At 37.4% G+C, this 14,930-nt stretch overlaps 1 protein-coding gene across 5 annotated transcripts in view; it reads left to right on the forward strand.

The window, feature by feature from the left end:
• The window catches only part of HELZ (helicase with zinc finger), an 84,574-nt gene that overhangs the window by 39,582 nt on the left and 30,062 nt on the right, over window positions 1-14,930 (forward strand). For 4 of the 5 annotated variants that reach the window (XM_018073102.2, XM_018073101.2, XM_018073100.2 and 1 more), the window contains 5 exons: window positions 2,407-2,537; window positions 4,911-5,090; window positions 5,576-5,680; window positions 11,756-11,934; window positions 13,588-13,706. In XM_018073102.2, the coding sequence (XP_017928591.1) occupies window positions 2,407-2,537; window positions 4,911-5,090; window positions 5,576-5,680; window positions 11,756-11,934; window positions 13,588-13,706 (714 nt within the window). The remainder of the gene's footprint in view (window positions 1-2,406; window positions 2,538-4,910; window positions 5,091-5,575; window positions 5,681-11,755; window positions 11,935-13,587; window positions 13,707-14,930) is intronic. The other variant, XM_029960140.1, reaches the window with a different exon arrangement.

Consider the following 14,930-nt stretch of genomic DNA (forward strand, 5'->3'; position numbering starts at 1 on the left):
GGTAGGGATGGGAAGGACAGAGCTCTGGAAGGAGCTTTAGGTGCCCCTCAGGCTGGATGAGCTGTGCTGTCATTCCTGACAAATCCTGAACCACCTGCTGGGAAGAGCAGTGGGGAAAAAGAATTCTCCAACATTCGTGTGTCCTGTTTAAAACAAGTTTTCCAGGCAGTCACATCCACATCAGTGAGCTCCATGCTTAATGTTGTTAGATTTGTTACTGCCCTTGTCTTCAGACTTCTGATTGTACATCCTGCTGTAAAATGTGATCGTCAAGATGAATATTTAATGTTTTTATATCTGCCAGACTGAAAGTTAATGGCTACGATCTGCAGGGATACAAGCAAACCTTGTTTATTTACAGCAGAGCTGGTGTTGATTTTACATGCTACATAATGATATGAACAGTGTAATATTGAAATAGGGCAGAAAAAAGGCAAATGCTAATTCCCAAATCCTTTTGAAGGTGAGAAGTCAACATTACTGGGGCATGAGAGTGTTTTTAAAGGTGTGATCCCTGTGGTAGGAAGGGACTTTATGGGCAGATAAAAGAGTGTTAGATACAACAAGTAGTTAAATCTAGAAGTATAAATTATTCCTTCATAGCAGAAATTCTCCTCCATAGGGGCAGGTTCATGAGAAAAGTTTATGTGGCTTTGAGTGAGGCCTGTTGTGTTTAGAGAAGTGATCATCTGCTTTTCTAACTCTCTTCCCCCCCCAAGTTCAATGTCTTATTTTGATAACCGTGGTGATCTTTAATATAACAAATTGGATTTTGTTTGTAGTATGTAAGGAAAACTCAGTTTAGCTGACAATTTAAAGTCTTTATATGAGTTGTCGAAAAAAGATAATTGCAAAAATATATTCTATTATTGCTTCTGATTGGTAGTAATAATTATCATGAGATTAATAATGGAGTGGTAGAGGAGAAAATTAATAGATGTGAGGCCAGATTGTTGCTTTGGACATGGGAGTGACTGTCACCTCCATGGCTTTTCTCTGGGATGACATGAAGTGTTCAACCTTCCTTGTTGTGGGGGTGCTGATGGACCAGCTCATCTTTGCTCTGTTCCTGTTCTTCTCATCTCTTAATTGGTAGGACAGAACCAGCTCCTGTAAGGTGGTGGTGAAAGCTCTTAATAAAGATGACCATAGAAATTGTAAATACAACAGATATTTCCAGGGAGATGAGGGGTACTTTTCCAGACAGGTTGCAGTAATTTGGCTGCTGTTTGTAACATGCTCACAGTCATTGTGAATCTCAGAAAGGGACTTATTTACTCCTATTTAATCACAAATGCTCATTAGAGTTGTAGCACAGTAATTACATAAATATGTAGTGACAGCAATGCTTTGGAAAAAAACCCTAAAAATGTGTGTCAGTCACTTGAAGTTCTTCAGCAGCTCTTGGGGGTTTTTTTTGCTGTTTATGTTAGTGCAAATCTGTGTCAAATTTTGTCTAAAGGCTTCTGTGTTTGTTGTGAACATGGAGTTCTCTGGGGTAACACTGATCAGATTCTTTTGTTTTTGGAGAGATTAATAATTGCAAATTTAAATATGTGTAAATGATAATCTGAGTGAACTGTTTTTGTTTCCCCAGGAGCTGCTTTTATCCTGAGCTCAAATTTAGAATGTATTTTTCTCTTTGCTCTTTTAGTATATTTATGTATCAACTAATTTCACTCTCCATTGTTCAGTTCTGAATTGAATCAGGAATGTTAACGTGCTCTGCGTGTTGTTTCTGGCTCTGTACCAGAATTTTTGTTGGCAATATCTTTTATTTACTAGCATTAAAACACATGTAATTGAGAGAACAAAGCCAGTGTATTAATAAGCAACTGATTGTTAGAAATTAACTTTTGAGAGTTCTAATAGTTGAACCTAAATGACAAGTTAATATTACTCCAGAATGTTTGACTAGAAATAATGTTTGGGGTTTATCTTTGCTGGTCACACATCTGATTTAGGTCATCTCCTGATCTATAAAAATTTCTGGCCTGTCATTTTTGTTGAGGTTGTTCTTACAAAAAGGAGTGAAAGCTTATATTTGTAAGAACAATGTTTTAGGACAATAGTATTTTCCAGGAGTGTTTTTTGTATTAAATAAAAAATTTCCAAGAATGTTTTCCCTTTAATTATTTTTCTGAAAGTACAGTGGAATCTTCTCTTGGAACTCAAACAACGAAATCACATTAGAAAAAAATGCTGTATTTATCTTTGATTCAAAACAACAAAAATTAGCAGGTTAATTTTATCACAGATCTTTGGACTGAATGCTGTTTGCTGTTTTCTTCTGAGAGCCTCTGCAGGAAGATAAAAATGTGTCACGTACAGCAAAGTCTAATGAGCATTTTCCAAATGAATCCTTTTTATTCACCTCTTCATTTATTCCTTGGTTTTGTGCTGCAGGTTGAACTCCAGTTCCAGCTGAACCGCTTACCCCTCTGTGAAATGCATTATGCCTTGGACAGGATTAAGGACAACAGTATTTTGTTTCCAGATGTCAGCATGACTCCCACCATCCCCTGGAGTCCCAACAGGTACACGAACACCAGCACTTTAATATCAGAGACTGGGTGGTAATGCAGCCCCGAATTTCTCATAACAGATGGCTGGAATGTGCCCTAGAACGAGAAACAAGCCTTGCTCTTCATTAGTGGTGAGGGGGTTCAGAGAAGGGAGTGAAACTGTGCTAAATAAAACAAGAAAAGTGATCCTCTTGAGGGCCAGAACCTGTTGATTGGTTGTCCCTGAGCTGGGAGTTTAGAGGCATCACAGTTCCACTGTGGCTGCAGAAAACAAATCTGCTGCAGTTAATTACTGTGCTGCCTCTCTTCTCTGAAAATATGATACTTTATAGGAATGTAAATTCCATTTCCAAGGAGTTTGCTGTGCAGGATCCCAAGTGTGCAGAGCCCTGTTTGCAAGGATCCATTAGTGCTTCTTGAGCTTGATGCAACAAGCCCAAATTTGGACATATCCCCGAGGGTGTGGATGTGGAAGGTGTGGGAATGACTCTTGGAAGGATCCCTGTTGCAAGCAGCTCTGAGATTCTTTGTACACATATCTCACAGTTTCCTTTATGAAATTATAAACCCCTGTGTCACAGAAATACCTCTCAAGAAACTTAAGTCTGATGCAGTGATGCAGTGAAAATAGTTGGTCTCGAAGAGGAAGCTTCGGGAAGAGAAATGTGAGGATCAGGGAATATGGTCAGTATTCCTGCTGCACAGGGAAGGGTAGCAGAGGCATGAGGTTTCTGCACTTGGAGAGCAGGGAAATGAGAGGAATGTGGAACTGATCCCGTGCCCAGCCTGCGAGGAGTCGTGTGGGGTCTCGAAGGTGAGAGTGAGGAGTGGGATTGTGGTGCAGGACAAATCAGGAGATGGCTCAGGGATTAGAAGGAAAGTGATCTGGCAGAAACCTGAGACCCTGAGATAATGGAAGACAAAAAACTACTGGAAAAATTCTAGTTTGCCTTTGGAACTGTAGGGAGAACAGATCGATAGGAGGGCGGGAGGAGGATGATTGCTGGGGGATTGCAGGATGACAGCCCCGGGAGAGGGAAGGAATAGGTTTTGTATAGAGTTACACTACAGAGCTACTGGAGGTCAGTGACAACCTGCTCACTGACTTAATTAAGTCTTGAGTGAATCCTGCAAGGAAATAGTGTGTAAGAATATAGCTTGGAAGCAAGCAGTGATATCAATAAAAAGGTAAGTCAAGTAGATGGAACTTTATCTTGTGCACAGGTTGGTTGTAGTTGAGATAATTTCTTTGTATAATGTTTTATATTTTTTCTGTACATAAATGATGCAAGAGTTGGAGTTCAGTTTAAGTCAGTGTAATAAGTATGGTTTTTTTCTGTCTGCTGTCTTGGTTTGCCCTGCCTTAAGAATCAGCCTAACTCCAAACTGTTTCTTCCCTCTGTTTTTCTTCTATTTTTGTTTTATGTCCCTGTTACTTTCCGATATTTCTTAGAATCTCCTGCCAGCTTGTTGTTCATAACCATCTTGAAAGTTCAGTGAATTCCCTCTTGATTTTACTCCCTGTTGCTGACTCTTGCTGAACAGAAACTTTCCCAGTCTGTAAGAAGTGTGGTGCTTGTACCAAAGCAGATCACATTACTAAAGTATGGCCATATGTGCAGCAGTGACAGGTGTTTTTTACTATGCATGTCTACTTTTAAATCTGTCAGTTGGGAATATTAAAAACTCTGTCTAGAAATCTTTAACCTCTTATGCTCATTGGAATTTTCTGAAAGCATCTTCCTCTTAGTGCTGGTATCACTGGCTGGTTACAGCACAGATCCTTTTTTTAGCCTGCTTTGCCATTAGAGGTATGTGCCTTGATGATCTTAAAAAAAAAAAAAAGAAAAAGTAAAGAGAAGTTTGTAGTTAATTTGTAGCAATTAGTTTTTTAATTACTTTTTAATTTGATTGTAGATAACTCTCCCAAGCCCTGGAGCTGTGTAACTGTTGACTTTGAAAGTTGACAATATAAATACTGCAGGGAAGAAACATAACTAATATAACTGTTATTTTGCATGATAATAGTAGAAAATCATGATATGTTTACTTGGTTTTGTTATCAGGGGATGGTGCAGCGTGTACTTTTTCTAACATATGTAATATGCAGGTTAATTATCGTTGTAAATTGAGAATAGTTGGGTTCCTTGTGAGAAAAACACAACTGATTTATTGCCAATATCAAATTTTTATAGTTAAAACATGTGATGTGTTGATTTGTTTCGTGTGCCTCGGTGCCCCAGTCAATACAGCAGCTCCGTAAAGGCTCCCTGATTTCTCCAAAGCTTTGGAAATCTTTGGAAATCTTCCCTCCTGTCCTTCCTGCCTGACAGTGGGTTGGCAGAGCTTGTGTTTGTAACCCCTGGTGCCTCTTTTTTTGCCCAGACAATGGGATGAGCAGTTGGACCCTCGGCTCAACGCGAAGCAGAAAGAGGCTGTTCTGGCGATCACGACCCCCCTGTCCATACAACTGCCTCCTGTTCTTATCATCGGTCCCTATGGGACAGGAAAAACCTTCACTCTGGCTCAGGCAGTCAAGCACATACTCCAACAGCAGGATACCAGGTGAGAGGGGCCACTGAATAACTGGATTGGCAGAAAAAAGGGGCAGTTTTTTTAGTTAAATTCAAGGAAAACGTAGAAATAGAGGAAACAAACCCGAGTCTTCTGTCCTGTTTTGAACGAAAAAGTAATTCTATAATCTTAGCCTGTGTTTTAGAACAAAGCTAATTAAAATGAACCATATGTGGAATGGCTGTGATTTGCTCGATGTGGCAAGTTTTGCAGTGTGCTAGATAATAAAAGCTGTTCCTTAATATCGAGTCGGGATTAATAATTACGAAATAATTATTGAAAATCTGTTTGAGCTTTAAATCTTCTCATAAGTGAGGGGTTTGAGTTGGGGGCTGAATCATACAGTAGGTTAGTCCCTAGTTTCATGAAGAGAAATGTGCAGGAAGATGGCCACTGTTTCCTTTTTTTTGTATTCTACTGCTTTGAATTGTTTTCTGTTTCTTCATTGCTTTTTTATTTGCATCCATTTATTCCAGCAGGATTCTCATTTGCACCCATTCTAATAGTGCTGCTGATCTCTACATAAAGGATTATTTACATCCATATGTAGAAGCAGGCAATCCCCAGGCAAGACCTCTCAGGTATTTTTTTAAGGCTTATTATGTCTCTATAAATTACTGTTCTTAAGAAAAGGTGTCTATAAAAAAAAGGTTAAAAGAACTTTTGAAACATAAAAGCATATTGGCCTTACCAGCCTAAAAGGAACGTGAAACAATGTCAATGTTATTTTGAGTCATTTGTTAAATAAAAATAAAGACATCCTTTTTTAAGCTTTTATTATTCTGTTGATAAATGTGTCTTTCCTAATGAGCAAGCTTTTGGTATGCTCCTCTAAAAGCTACTACGATAAAATGAAATGAACTTTAATGGTATTTTAATTCCAGAAAATTTTGGCTCATGCTTAAAATGCTAATTTGGAAACTGGGGTTACCCACCTTCCTTCTTGGAGAAAAACTTTGGTGTCATAGGAGCTGCATATTTAGAGAATCTTGTGAAAGTAGTTTGGCCTCTTCTGATAAATCAGTTTGAAGTCATTGTATTGAATACAATTGTGTTGAAATGTACTTTACAATTGGTGTTTTGGGGAAATTAGCTGAGGAAAAAAATGGAGAAGTGGAAGCTGAAGAGCAATGAGGGTAAACTTGCATGGAAATAGTTAAGGAGGGTTTATTTATGGGCATAAATCTGCTCCTGGGAATATTTTGCACAGTAATCACAATGTATACTTTATACTGCCAGCTTGGTGTATATATACATTTTAAATTATGGGCATCATTTTCTGGATGCCAGTGTGTGAGTTTATGATATTACTGAGAAAATGACTCCGTGTTTACTTGCTGGCTATTAAAAGCCATCCTGGACTTATATTTTATGCAGTGTCAGTAAAGGCAGTGAAGTTATGTGGAAGGGTTAGATTTACAACAGGTGTAAATTCTCTTAGGTTTGTTGGCTTTGGTTGCCATGTGACATTTTACAGACACTGAGGATCTGGCCAAGGAGAAGGAGGCAGTGTCTGTCTGCAAAGATACCTTTGATCTGCTTGTATTTTAACACAGATTGTCTTAAGGTGATTTGTAAAGCACTTTGTGATGAAAAGCATGATGGGTGTCTTAATTTTCTGGTGGGGGAAAAAAAAGTGTGTAATGCACACTTTTGGGAATATTGGGGTGTGATTTAACAGAGCGAGGAGTTAAAGTTAAATACAGTTTTATTGTGATTGCCAGGCTTTTGCTACCTTCTTTTATGCTCTTTTTTTCAACTACATAGTGCAGTCTCAGAAATATGATGAGAAAATACATAAACAAAAGTGGTATTTATTTCTGGTTAATATATATGTACTTATTTGCTGAGAAAATTACAGCACTAATTAAAAAGTCACTGAAATGTTAGAATTGAAGTCTAATTGTCTTAGTACTGGCTACAAAGCCTTCAAAAAGTGCTGCTGGAGCTTATCTGATATTGTTCAAATAGTCCAGATACCTCTATAAAAAGTTAAAGTTTTCCAAAATGGAGGCACCTCTAGAGGTTTATATATATATATAAGTGGACCCACAAATATGGATGTTTTCAAATAAAGAATGTAACATATAATTGTTGTTTGAGCACTAAGTACATCTCAACCTGCTGGGGCAAGAGTTGAAGGTCAGTTTATCTGAATTGAAGGCCAGAGCTGTGTGAGACTCCCAGCTCAAAATTAATTATGGATGTACTTCCCTTATTTTGACTGTTGTCAAGATATATTTTCAAATTAAAATCATGACTGTTGGATTAAAATCATTACAGGGTGATCTGAGCCTCTTGCAATATTTTCAAGGAAGCATCAAGTGGAGGGGAAGCAGTTAATTATCCAAGATGGATGTGCTGCTTGCAGAGTTTGTTGTGTTTCCAAATAACTGAACAAATTTGCTTTAGATTTTACTCCTTATTTACTCTACGAGGGATGAGTTGGCTGTTCAGTATCCTTGCTAAAAATGTTTCCATAGCTTAGTGGGGAGCAACATAATATTTTTTTGTTGTTCTTAAAGAAGAAAAGCTGAATTATTATTTAGCACTGAGTGCTGAGAACCATGTAGCTATTTCTGTGGGTAAGATGTACACTAAATAAATTATCCTGTCCATAATGCGACATAAAAGCTGGAAATGTAGAGTTTTATGGGTTTTTTTGTTTAAATATCATATTATAAATTTGTATCTTTTCCTAGCAAAATTGCTTTCCGTGCCCTTTGGAAAATACAAAGTCAGAATGAACACTGAGAATTTATGTTAAATCTCAGTTCTGCACCTAAATGAAATACCAGTGAAGCCTGAAGGCCAAATTCTCGTAGTCCTGATGTCCATAAACAAATATTTACCCAGAGAAAAAACACGCCCCTGGGTTTGATTAGTAGATGAGTCAACTGTATTAGGGGCACACTCCAAAACATGACTTTTACTGGAGAAACTTGACACTGAAACCATTTCACAGACTTATTTAAATGGTACAGAAATGTTTCTGAAGGAAGGAAACCCAAACCTGAGCTGCAGTTGGGAGCAAAGAGCCTTCAGTGAAGTGCATCTGCTCATGGTAACAACTTGATTTTTAGTGCAGGGGCAGCCAGGCACCTTTAGATGGTGAGTCAGAGCTGTGAGAGGGAGTAATTGGCTCCTAATTGATCCACTCCTTCTCTGGGTGGATGTGCTCGTCTCCATCAGCTGCTGGAGCCTTTTGGAGGTGGCTGCTCAGGTAGCACTGTAGCTGACTAATTCAGATTATCACTCTCTCCTAAAAAATCCAGGCAAGACCTAAGAAACAGCAGCAATTCCTCTGTATGTCTCTGCTCATACAGTAGTTATTACTATTATTTTACTCACGTATTTCAAATGTAGTCGTTTCCATACACTGTTTTTTTATGGAAGAGGAAAGAGGTTGATACTGCCTCTATCTATTTATTTAATGTTTTTATTTCTTCCTAAGCATGTTGTTGCTGACTGTCAGTTCAGCAATGTCAGAAAATGAGTTGATTCTGATAAAAATATCTCAGCATTTTTAAATCCTGTGATCATAACATAGATGTGTAAGTACTGCAGGTATCCTGGAACCAGGTACCTTCAGTATGTGGCTGCTTCAGGAGATACTCAGGCTATAAAAATTAATCAATAGGAGCAAACCAGAGTCTGAATTAAAAAAGAAAACAAACAACAAGCCAAACCAAAACCCCAGCAGGTTTTAAAAGAACGTTGCCCTTTTTTCCAAATTGCCTGTGTTAAAGTTCTTGTACTGAAAATGGAATTAATTTATCTTATCAAATGTTAGTCTGGAAAATAAATTACTCCTCTGCCAGTTACTTTTTTTTTTTCTTGAAACTCTAGCTTCTATCTTACTGCATCCTCAAAGTAAGATGGATTAAAAAAGTTAACTTTCAAGTTGTGAGACAGGTTCTTCACATGTTTTCTGCATCCCAAGGAACATTGTTGTCTGTGAGAATGAGCCTCTCTTTGGAGATGGATCAAAAGAAATGGAAGAGGGAAATCAGGTGCTTTTAAAGTTTTCTTTAGGCTTCTTGGGACTACTTAGATTTATTTTTTTCTAATGATGTCTTAACAGAGGCATGAAATTAGACTGTTAGATTCCTTTCCCTCTTAAGTTTCTGTGCTTTTTTTTACTTGAGGGATTTCAGGTGAGAAATAACTGCACAAAATCTGAGATTGGAGTTTGTCCAAGGAGAGTTCTTTGGAGTACAGCCTGAAGGGTTTTTATCAAGAGCTGGGAGGAATTAGTGTTTTCCAGTTCAGAACAGGGAAAAGTGAATAACTGAAGTTTAGTCCCCATTCTCTCTGCTGTAACAAGTCACAAGGAGTTGCTTTTGTAGGACATTTGTGCAAATGAAATTCTTTTTAGCCTCCCTAAGGGGTTCTGACTCCAGGCTCCCCCTTTATTAAATTTTACAAGTATATTTTAAGTAATTAGGAGCAATCCCAGCCTGGAATGATTTAATTTGACTAACATTTAATTGAAATATTTGGGCAGATTTCTTTTTTGATGTAATGGCTGGGAAGGTGGTGGGATATAGGCAGGTCAGCTGTCAGCTTGTTGCATTTTTGGCTCATTGGCTAAAGATCCACAGAAATTAAAGCTTCTGTTGTAGATATCCAGATGCCACATCTAGGGAAAAAAAGGTTTTTCCTTTATTCCACTCAAATTTCCACACAAAATGCAGATTCAGTGCATGTTAACCAAGCACTAAGCACAGTGGATATGTTCAGTGCTTTTGCAGAAGATGGAGGCCCTAATCCATAATCTTCTGGGATTTCCATTTTGAGGTGATTCTCTGTGTATTTGCTGGTAAATTCACTGCCTGTGGTTTGGGTGAACCTTAGCCTGCAAGGTTTTAATTTCTCCAGAATTAAAGTCTTGGTCTGAGGCACATGATGTGAGAAAAATCCGCTCTCAGGTGAGCTGTGAGGAATTTTATTTTCTGTAGCTGGAGCTTTTGCCCACTTTTGTACCCAGAGCTGCACTAATAGAAGGTATTGTAGGTACTAATGAGTATTTTGATTAGTACTTGGCTATGCAGGTATTACCATGAGAAGTTGAGTCTTTTGTTTAATCAGAATTTAAGGGCATGTCCCCGGGTGAAATGTTATGATTTGTGTTAAGCTGTTAAACCCCATTTTTGTAATTATTTTTCTTCCAACTTTAAGAAAAAAAAACCCTAATAATGAAATTACAGGAGATTTTATTAGCCCAAGTTGCCCCTGAGAAAGAAAGCCCTTGTTCAGTGAGGTTTGCTTCTATCACGACATTTTCCAAGTAGTCACATCTGTCAGGTGTTTTTATGCCAGTGGTGAATAATAGCTCTGGGATACCTTTTTGATCTCACATCAAAATAAAAGAAATTAATGGGTAAGCAGCAATGCAGTTTGAAATGCTGTCAGCCAATCTGTGAGTCACCCACAGTTGAATTTTTGTAATAAAAGACAGTGCATGGTATAATAATGTCTAATAACCATAATATTTTGCATTTCAATAGCACCTTTCATCCAAGAATCTCAAAGTGCTTTACAAACATAAACTCACAATAAACTCAGTAATCCTTGCAGTTCTCCTGTGAGGTGGTAGGTGAGAATTAGCCTCAGTTAGGGCTGAGAAAGTGAATCATATCAAAAATGTATTGAGGTCACATTAGAAGGTTCTTGTTCTGAGAACAGCTCAGGAGTGTGGTGGGTGCTGCTGGGCACTCAGTCTCAGCCTGGAGTTACCTTTGTCACCCAATGTCATTTTTGAGTTGGTTGTGGTGTCAAATTAAAAAGCCATTCAGAGTCCTGAAGTGCCTTTGCATTTCATTTTATCCAAAATGGACATTGTATCTTCACAACCCACATTTCTTATAATCCTGATCCTCCTTCCTCTCCCGTTCCGTGGTGATTTTCAAAGATGGGTGGACATGTGGTACCCAAAGTCCCTCCAGTGCCATCATGTTCTGCAATTCAGTGCAGAATTACACTTCTCCAAACACTTGATTAATGATTTGGGATTTGTAAGATGGGCACAGGAGAAATTAAGTGAAGAATGGATAAACCAAACAGCTTTAAATCCCATCTTCAGAACTGAAATTAATTTAAATAGCTTCATCTTAATTTGCTTTGGAAATGAACCAAAATAAGCTAAATTCTAAATATTGATATCTGTACAGTAGTTACCTGTAGTTTAAAGGCTCAGACAATATATAGTGTGTGTAAAAGGAAGAGCAGGATTTCAATATATTCATATATTCCCTGCAGTGGATGGGATGTGCAGACTGCAGCTCTGCAAGTTCCATACTGTGGACTTTAAGTTATAGTTCAGCTGAGGAAATATGTCTTTAAAATGAGTTTATTGTTAGTTTAAAATTAAATAGACATTGATGTGAGGGTCACAGAACTTAAATACGTGAAGAATTTACAGATTTCCATATGTGAATTAGTCCTTGGTAGCTGTTTGGGTGTGTAAAATTGCACTGCAGCAAATAATGGAAAGTAAAGCTGAGATATTTGAGCACGTAATTCTGCAGGGTCGTGATGTTTTTGCTTCTTGACGATCATGTTTATGTACCAGAAAACTGAATATCAATATTTGAGATATTAGGCTGTTGCTGTGTTCAAACCATATAGAAAATAAGCCCCTTTTTCTTTTCTAGGGTATATTTCAGAAATCGCTGGGTAAAGACTGTTCACCCAGTTGTGCATCAGTACTGTTTGATTTCAAGCACACATTCCACCTTTCAGATGCCACAGAAAGAAGACATTCTAAAGCAAAGAGTAGTGGTTGTTACGTTAAATACATCACAGTATCTGTGTCAACTGGATCTTGAACCAGGTAAAGTAGTTTCTAAACAAGAAGTGTTCATGCTCGAGAAAAATTCCTCTTACCAGAGTTTGTTCCTTACCCAGCACTTGGAACTGTTACAAAATAAAGTAAACAATGATAATCTTAAAATGCTCTTTTGGATTTTTTTAATGAATAAATGTTTATTACAAAGCTGTAAAATGCTGGCATTCAAATTAACCTTTTGCTTGTTCTTTCTTTTCCTTATTTAAAAAAAAAACCCACTAAATAAAGAAGCAATACTATGTATGATCTGGTGTTTCTGACATCCAAGAGGGAAAATTCTGTTTGAGATTCTGACTTTGAATATTATGCTCATTAAGGTCATTACTCAGTGGAGCATGTAAGCATAAATACACAGCTTTTTCCCTTGTTCTGTGAATTGTTCAGCTTTGCAAACAACTCCCACAAATACAAACCCTGTGCTTTGGTAACATGAAACATTTAGGGTTGTTTTCTAAACTGAAATACATTAGATTGATAATTTTGGGGGCAGAGGCTGCTTAGGGTTTATTGTTTTCTTGCTCTCCCAATGAAATCCATCTGCTTTTTGGAGAACATGGGATTTCTTCACAGTGGTTGTTAGGATTAGATTTTTATGGCGACGTTTAAGCATTTGTTGCAACAGAGAAAACTGATATGGAATTTATGGTAAATATTTTCAGGTCTCTAGACAGAAATAGCTGCTTTGTTTGGCACTGAGCTGTGTACAGTCATGCCACAGTAATGTGTGTGCAGCTGTATGAAATTCATATTTTCCAAAGAAAATTGCTCCATTTTTATGTATCTAATCTTAATTGGATGGTGCACTAAGTCCTCTAATACTTTGCTTTAAACCTTAATATATCACAGATATCAATGTATAAAACCACTTCTCTTCTATACCTGTCCTGAATTTACATTTCATGCAATATAAATCTACAGTGGCCAGTTTTTTTTTTCAAGTGCATGTTCTCCAGTGCATAGAATCCCACCCACCCACCAAAACCTTTGGTCCAGTGTTGTCATAAGATTGAATTTAAATTTTCCTTCAACTTCTGTTCCTTTTTTCCCCCCCTACATTCCTTTAAGCCCATAACCAGCAAAGTGCTCAGGTATGTGTGCAATTTTAATGGGAAATTTAGTATATAAAATATAGTTAATAGGACTCAAGTACACGAGGAAGTCCTTGTCATTGTCATTGTCCAAAGCTCTTCAAGTCTCATGGTGGTGAAAAGACTTTCAGATTTGAGAAAACTCCTGAGGGAGGTTTGCCAAGAGACATTTCCTCTTGGTGTAAGGAGGGCTCAGATAAAACATGTGTTTAATTTCATGTCTGTCAGAAGAAAGAGGCAGATCTGGGGGCTCCTGCCAATGTCACTGCCAATCAGGTGACCACTGTTGGTCATTGGATGGGTTTGAAAATTGTTTGTATGGTTTCTTGTAGTTACTAGAAATTAATCTGTGTAAGCCATTTTTTCCCCCCAAGTTTTGGATACTGTCAGAATACAGAACATTAAGTTCAATTTCTTTTTTTTTTGTTTTGTTATTTTTTTTGGGTACTATCAGAATACAGAAGGTTAAGTTCAATTTTGTGTTTTGGTTATCAGTGTTTATTTTATCATATTTCAGATTCATTTATTTGCTGATATCTCTGTTTTACAGGGTTTTTTACACACATTCTGTTAGATGAAGCTGCTCAAGCTATGGAGTGTGAAACTATTATGCCTCTAGCATTAGCTAATAAAAACACAAGGATTGTCTTGGCTGGAGACCATATGCAGGTAAGAGCTGTGGAATTTTTGAGTATGAAGTGCATTTATATATTGTATTCATATTTATATATTTATTTATCTGCTCCAAATCCTATAATAGATGGGGAATCCAAGGAGAATTCAAAGGATGTTATTTGGATAAGATACAGGGGTGGTTATTCCAGTCAGGGGTTTATGACTGCTGTTCCCTGTTGATTTTTGAAGGAATTCAAGAATATGGAGTATCTTTATTATGATTTAGACAACTTCTTTTAAATTTTTATTAGAAGCATCATAGTCTGGTGAGGATTTGAACAGGAAGGAAATAGGAAAGTGAAAGTAGCCAGTGCCTTTATGTGGGAGCTGCTTGGTTTACAGAGTTTAAAACACTGATTATGGCTGTCATTTTGCAGCCTGTAGGCATGAGAAAGCATGCTTGGAAAAGTCAGCTTTCCTTGCTTTATTGATTTTTAGGCCAGATTTATTTGGTTTCATAGATTTGGCTTCAATTCTCTTTGACATTTCACAGTAGCAGTGGAGTTTTGCTTTGGTACAGTAACAACCTTCGAGTGGTGTTGCCACCTGTGATTTAATCCTGCTGGATCATTTCAAGTCATGATATTGGTAATCCCGAGGACTGGGGTAGTGCTTTTTAAATAGAGATCTCAAAAGTGCTTTCCAAGGTGTTGAAAATCTTACAACTTCAGGCTCAGTCTCCTAAGCCCAGCTGGGTGGATGAAGTTTTGGCCTGTTTGTCTCTATATCTTCTTACAGAAGATACTCAGCTCAGGTATCCAGTATTTAAATCTCAAAAACTTAATATTTAGCTCAAGTGAAACTCCAGGTCAGAATCTGAATCACATGTATTCAGAATGTCAAAACAGATTGGCTTCATTTCTACATTTTGAAATTTTATTTTAAAAACCTCATGTTCATCATCTTTGGTTCTGTTTCTCCTGCTCTGATAGATGATGGTTTTATTGTTAAACAAGCCCAGAAGTAGTTTAGTGTAACAGTAACTGGGTCACTTGGGGTTTTGGGTTTTTTTTCAAAAACATTCTATTTAACTTTTTAAATTGTGTTAAAATTTCTTTATTTTCTGATCTGTGCTATTTGTGGTAGTAACTTAATTGTAAAGAGGTTATCAGAGCAGTGGTGTAATGTCATTCAAAACACAGTTTGGAGTGTTAAGAGTAGATATAAGGGCTCTTCTCTTTGCTTAGTTATTGAAGGTTTTATTGTTCTTTTAAGACC

This window comes from Manacus vitellinus, unplaced genomic scaffold, assembly GCF_001715985.3.
Source record: "Manacus vitellinus isolate BGI_N305 unplaced genomic scaffold, ASM171598v3 scaffold_24_pilon, whole genome shotgun sequence".
Taxonomy (NCBI): domain Eukaryota; kingdom Metazoa; phylum Chordata; class Aves; order Passeriformes; family Pipridae; genus Manacus; species Manacus vitellinus.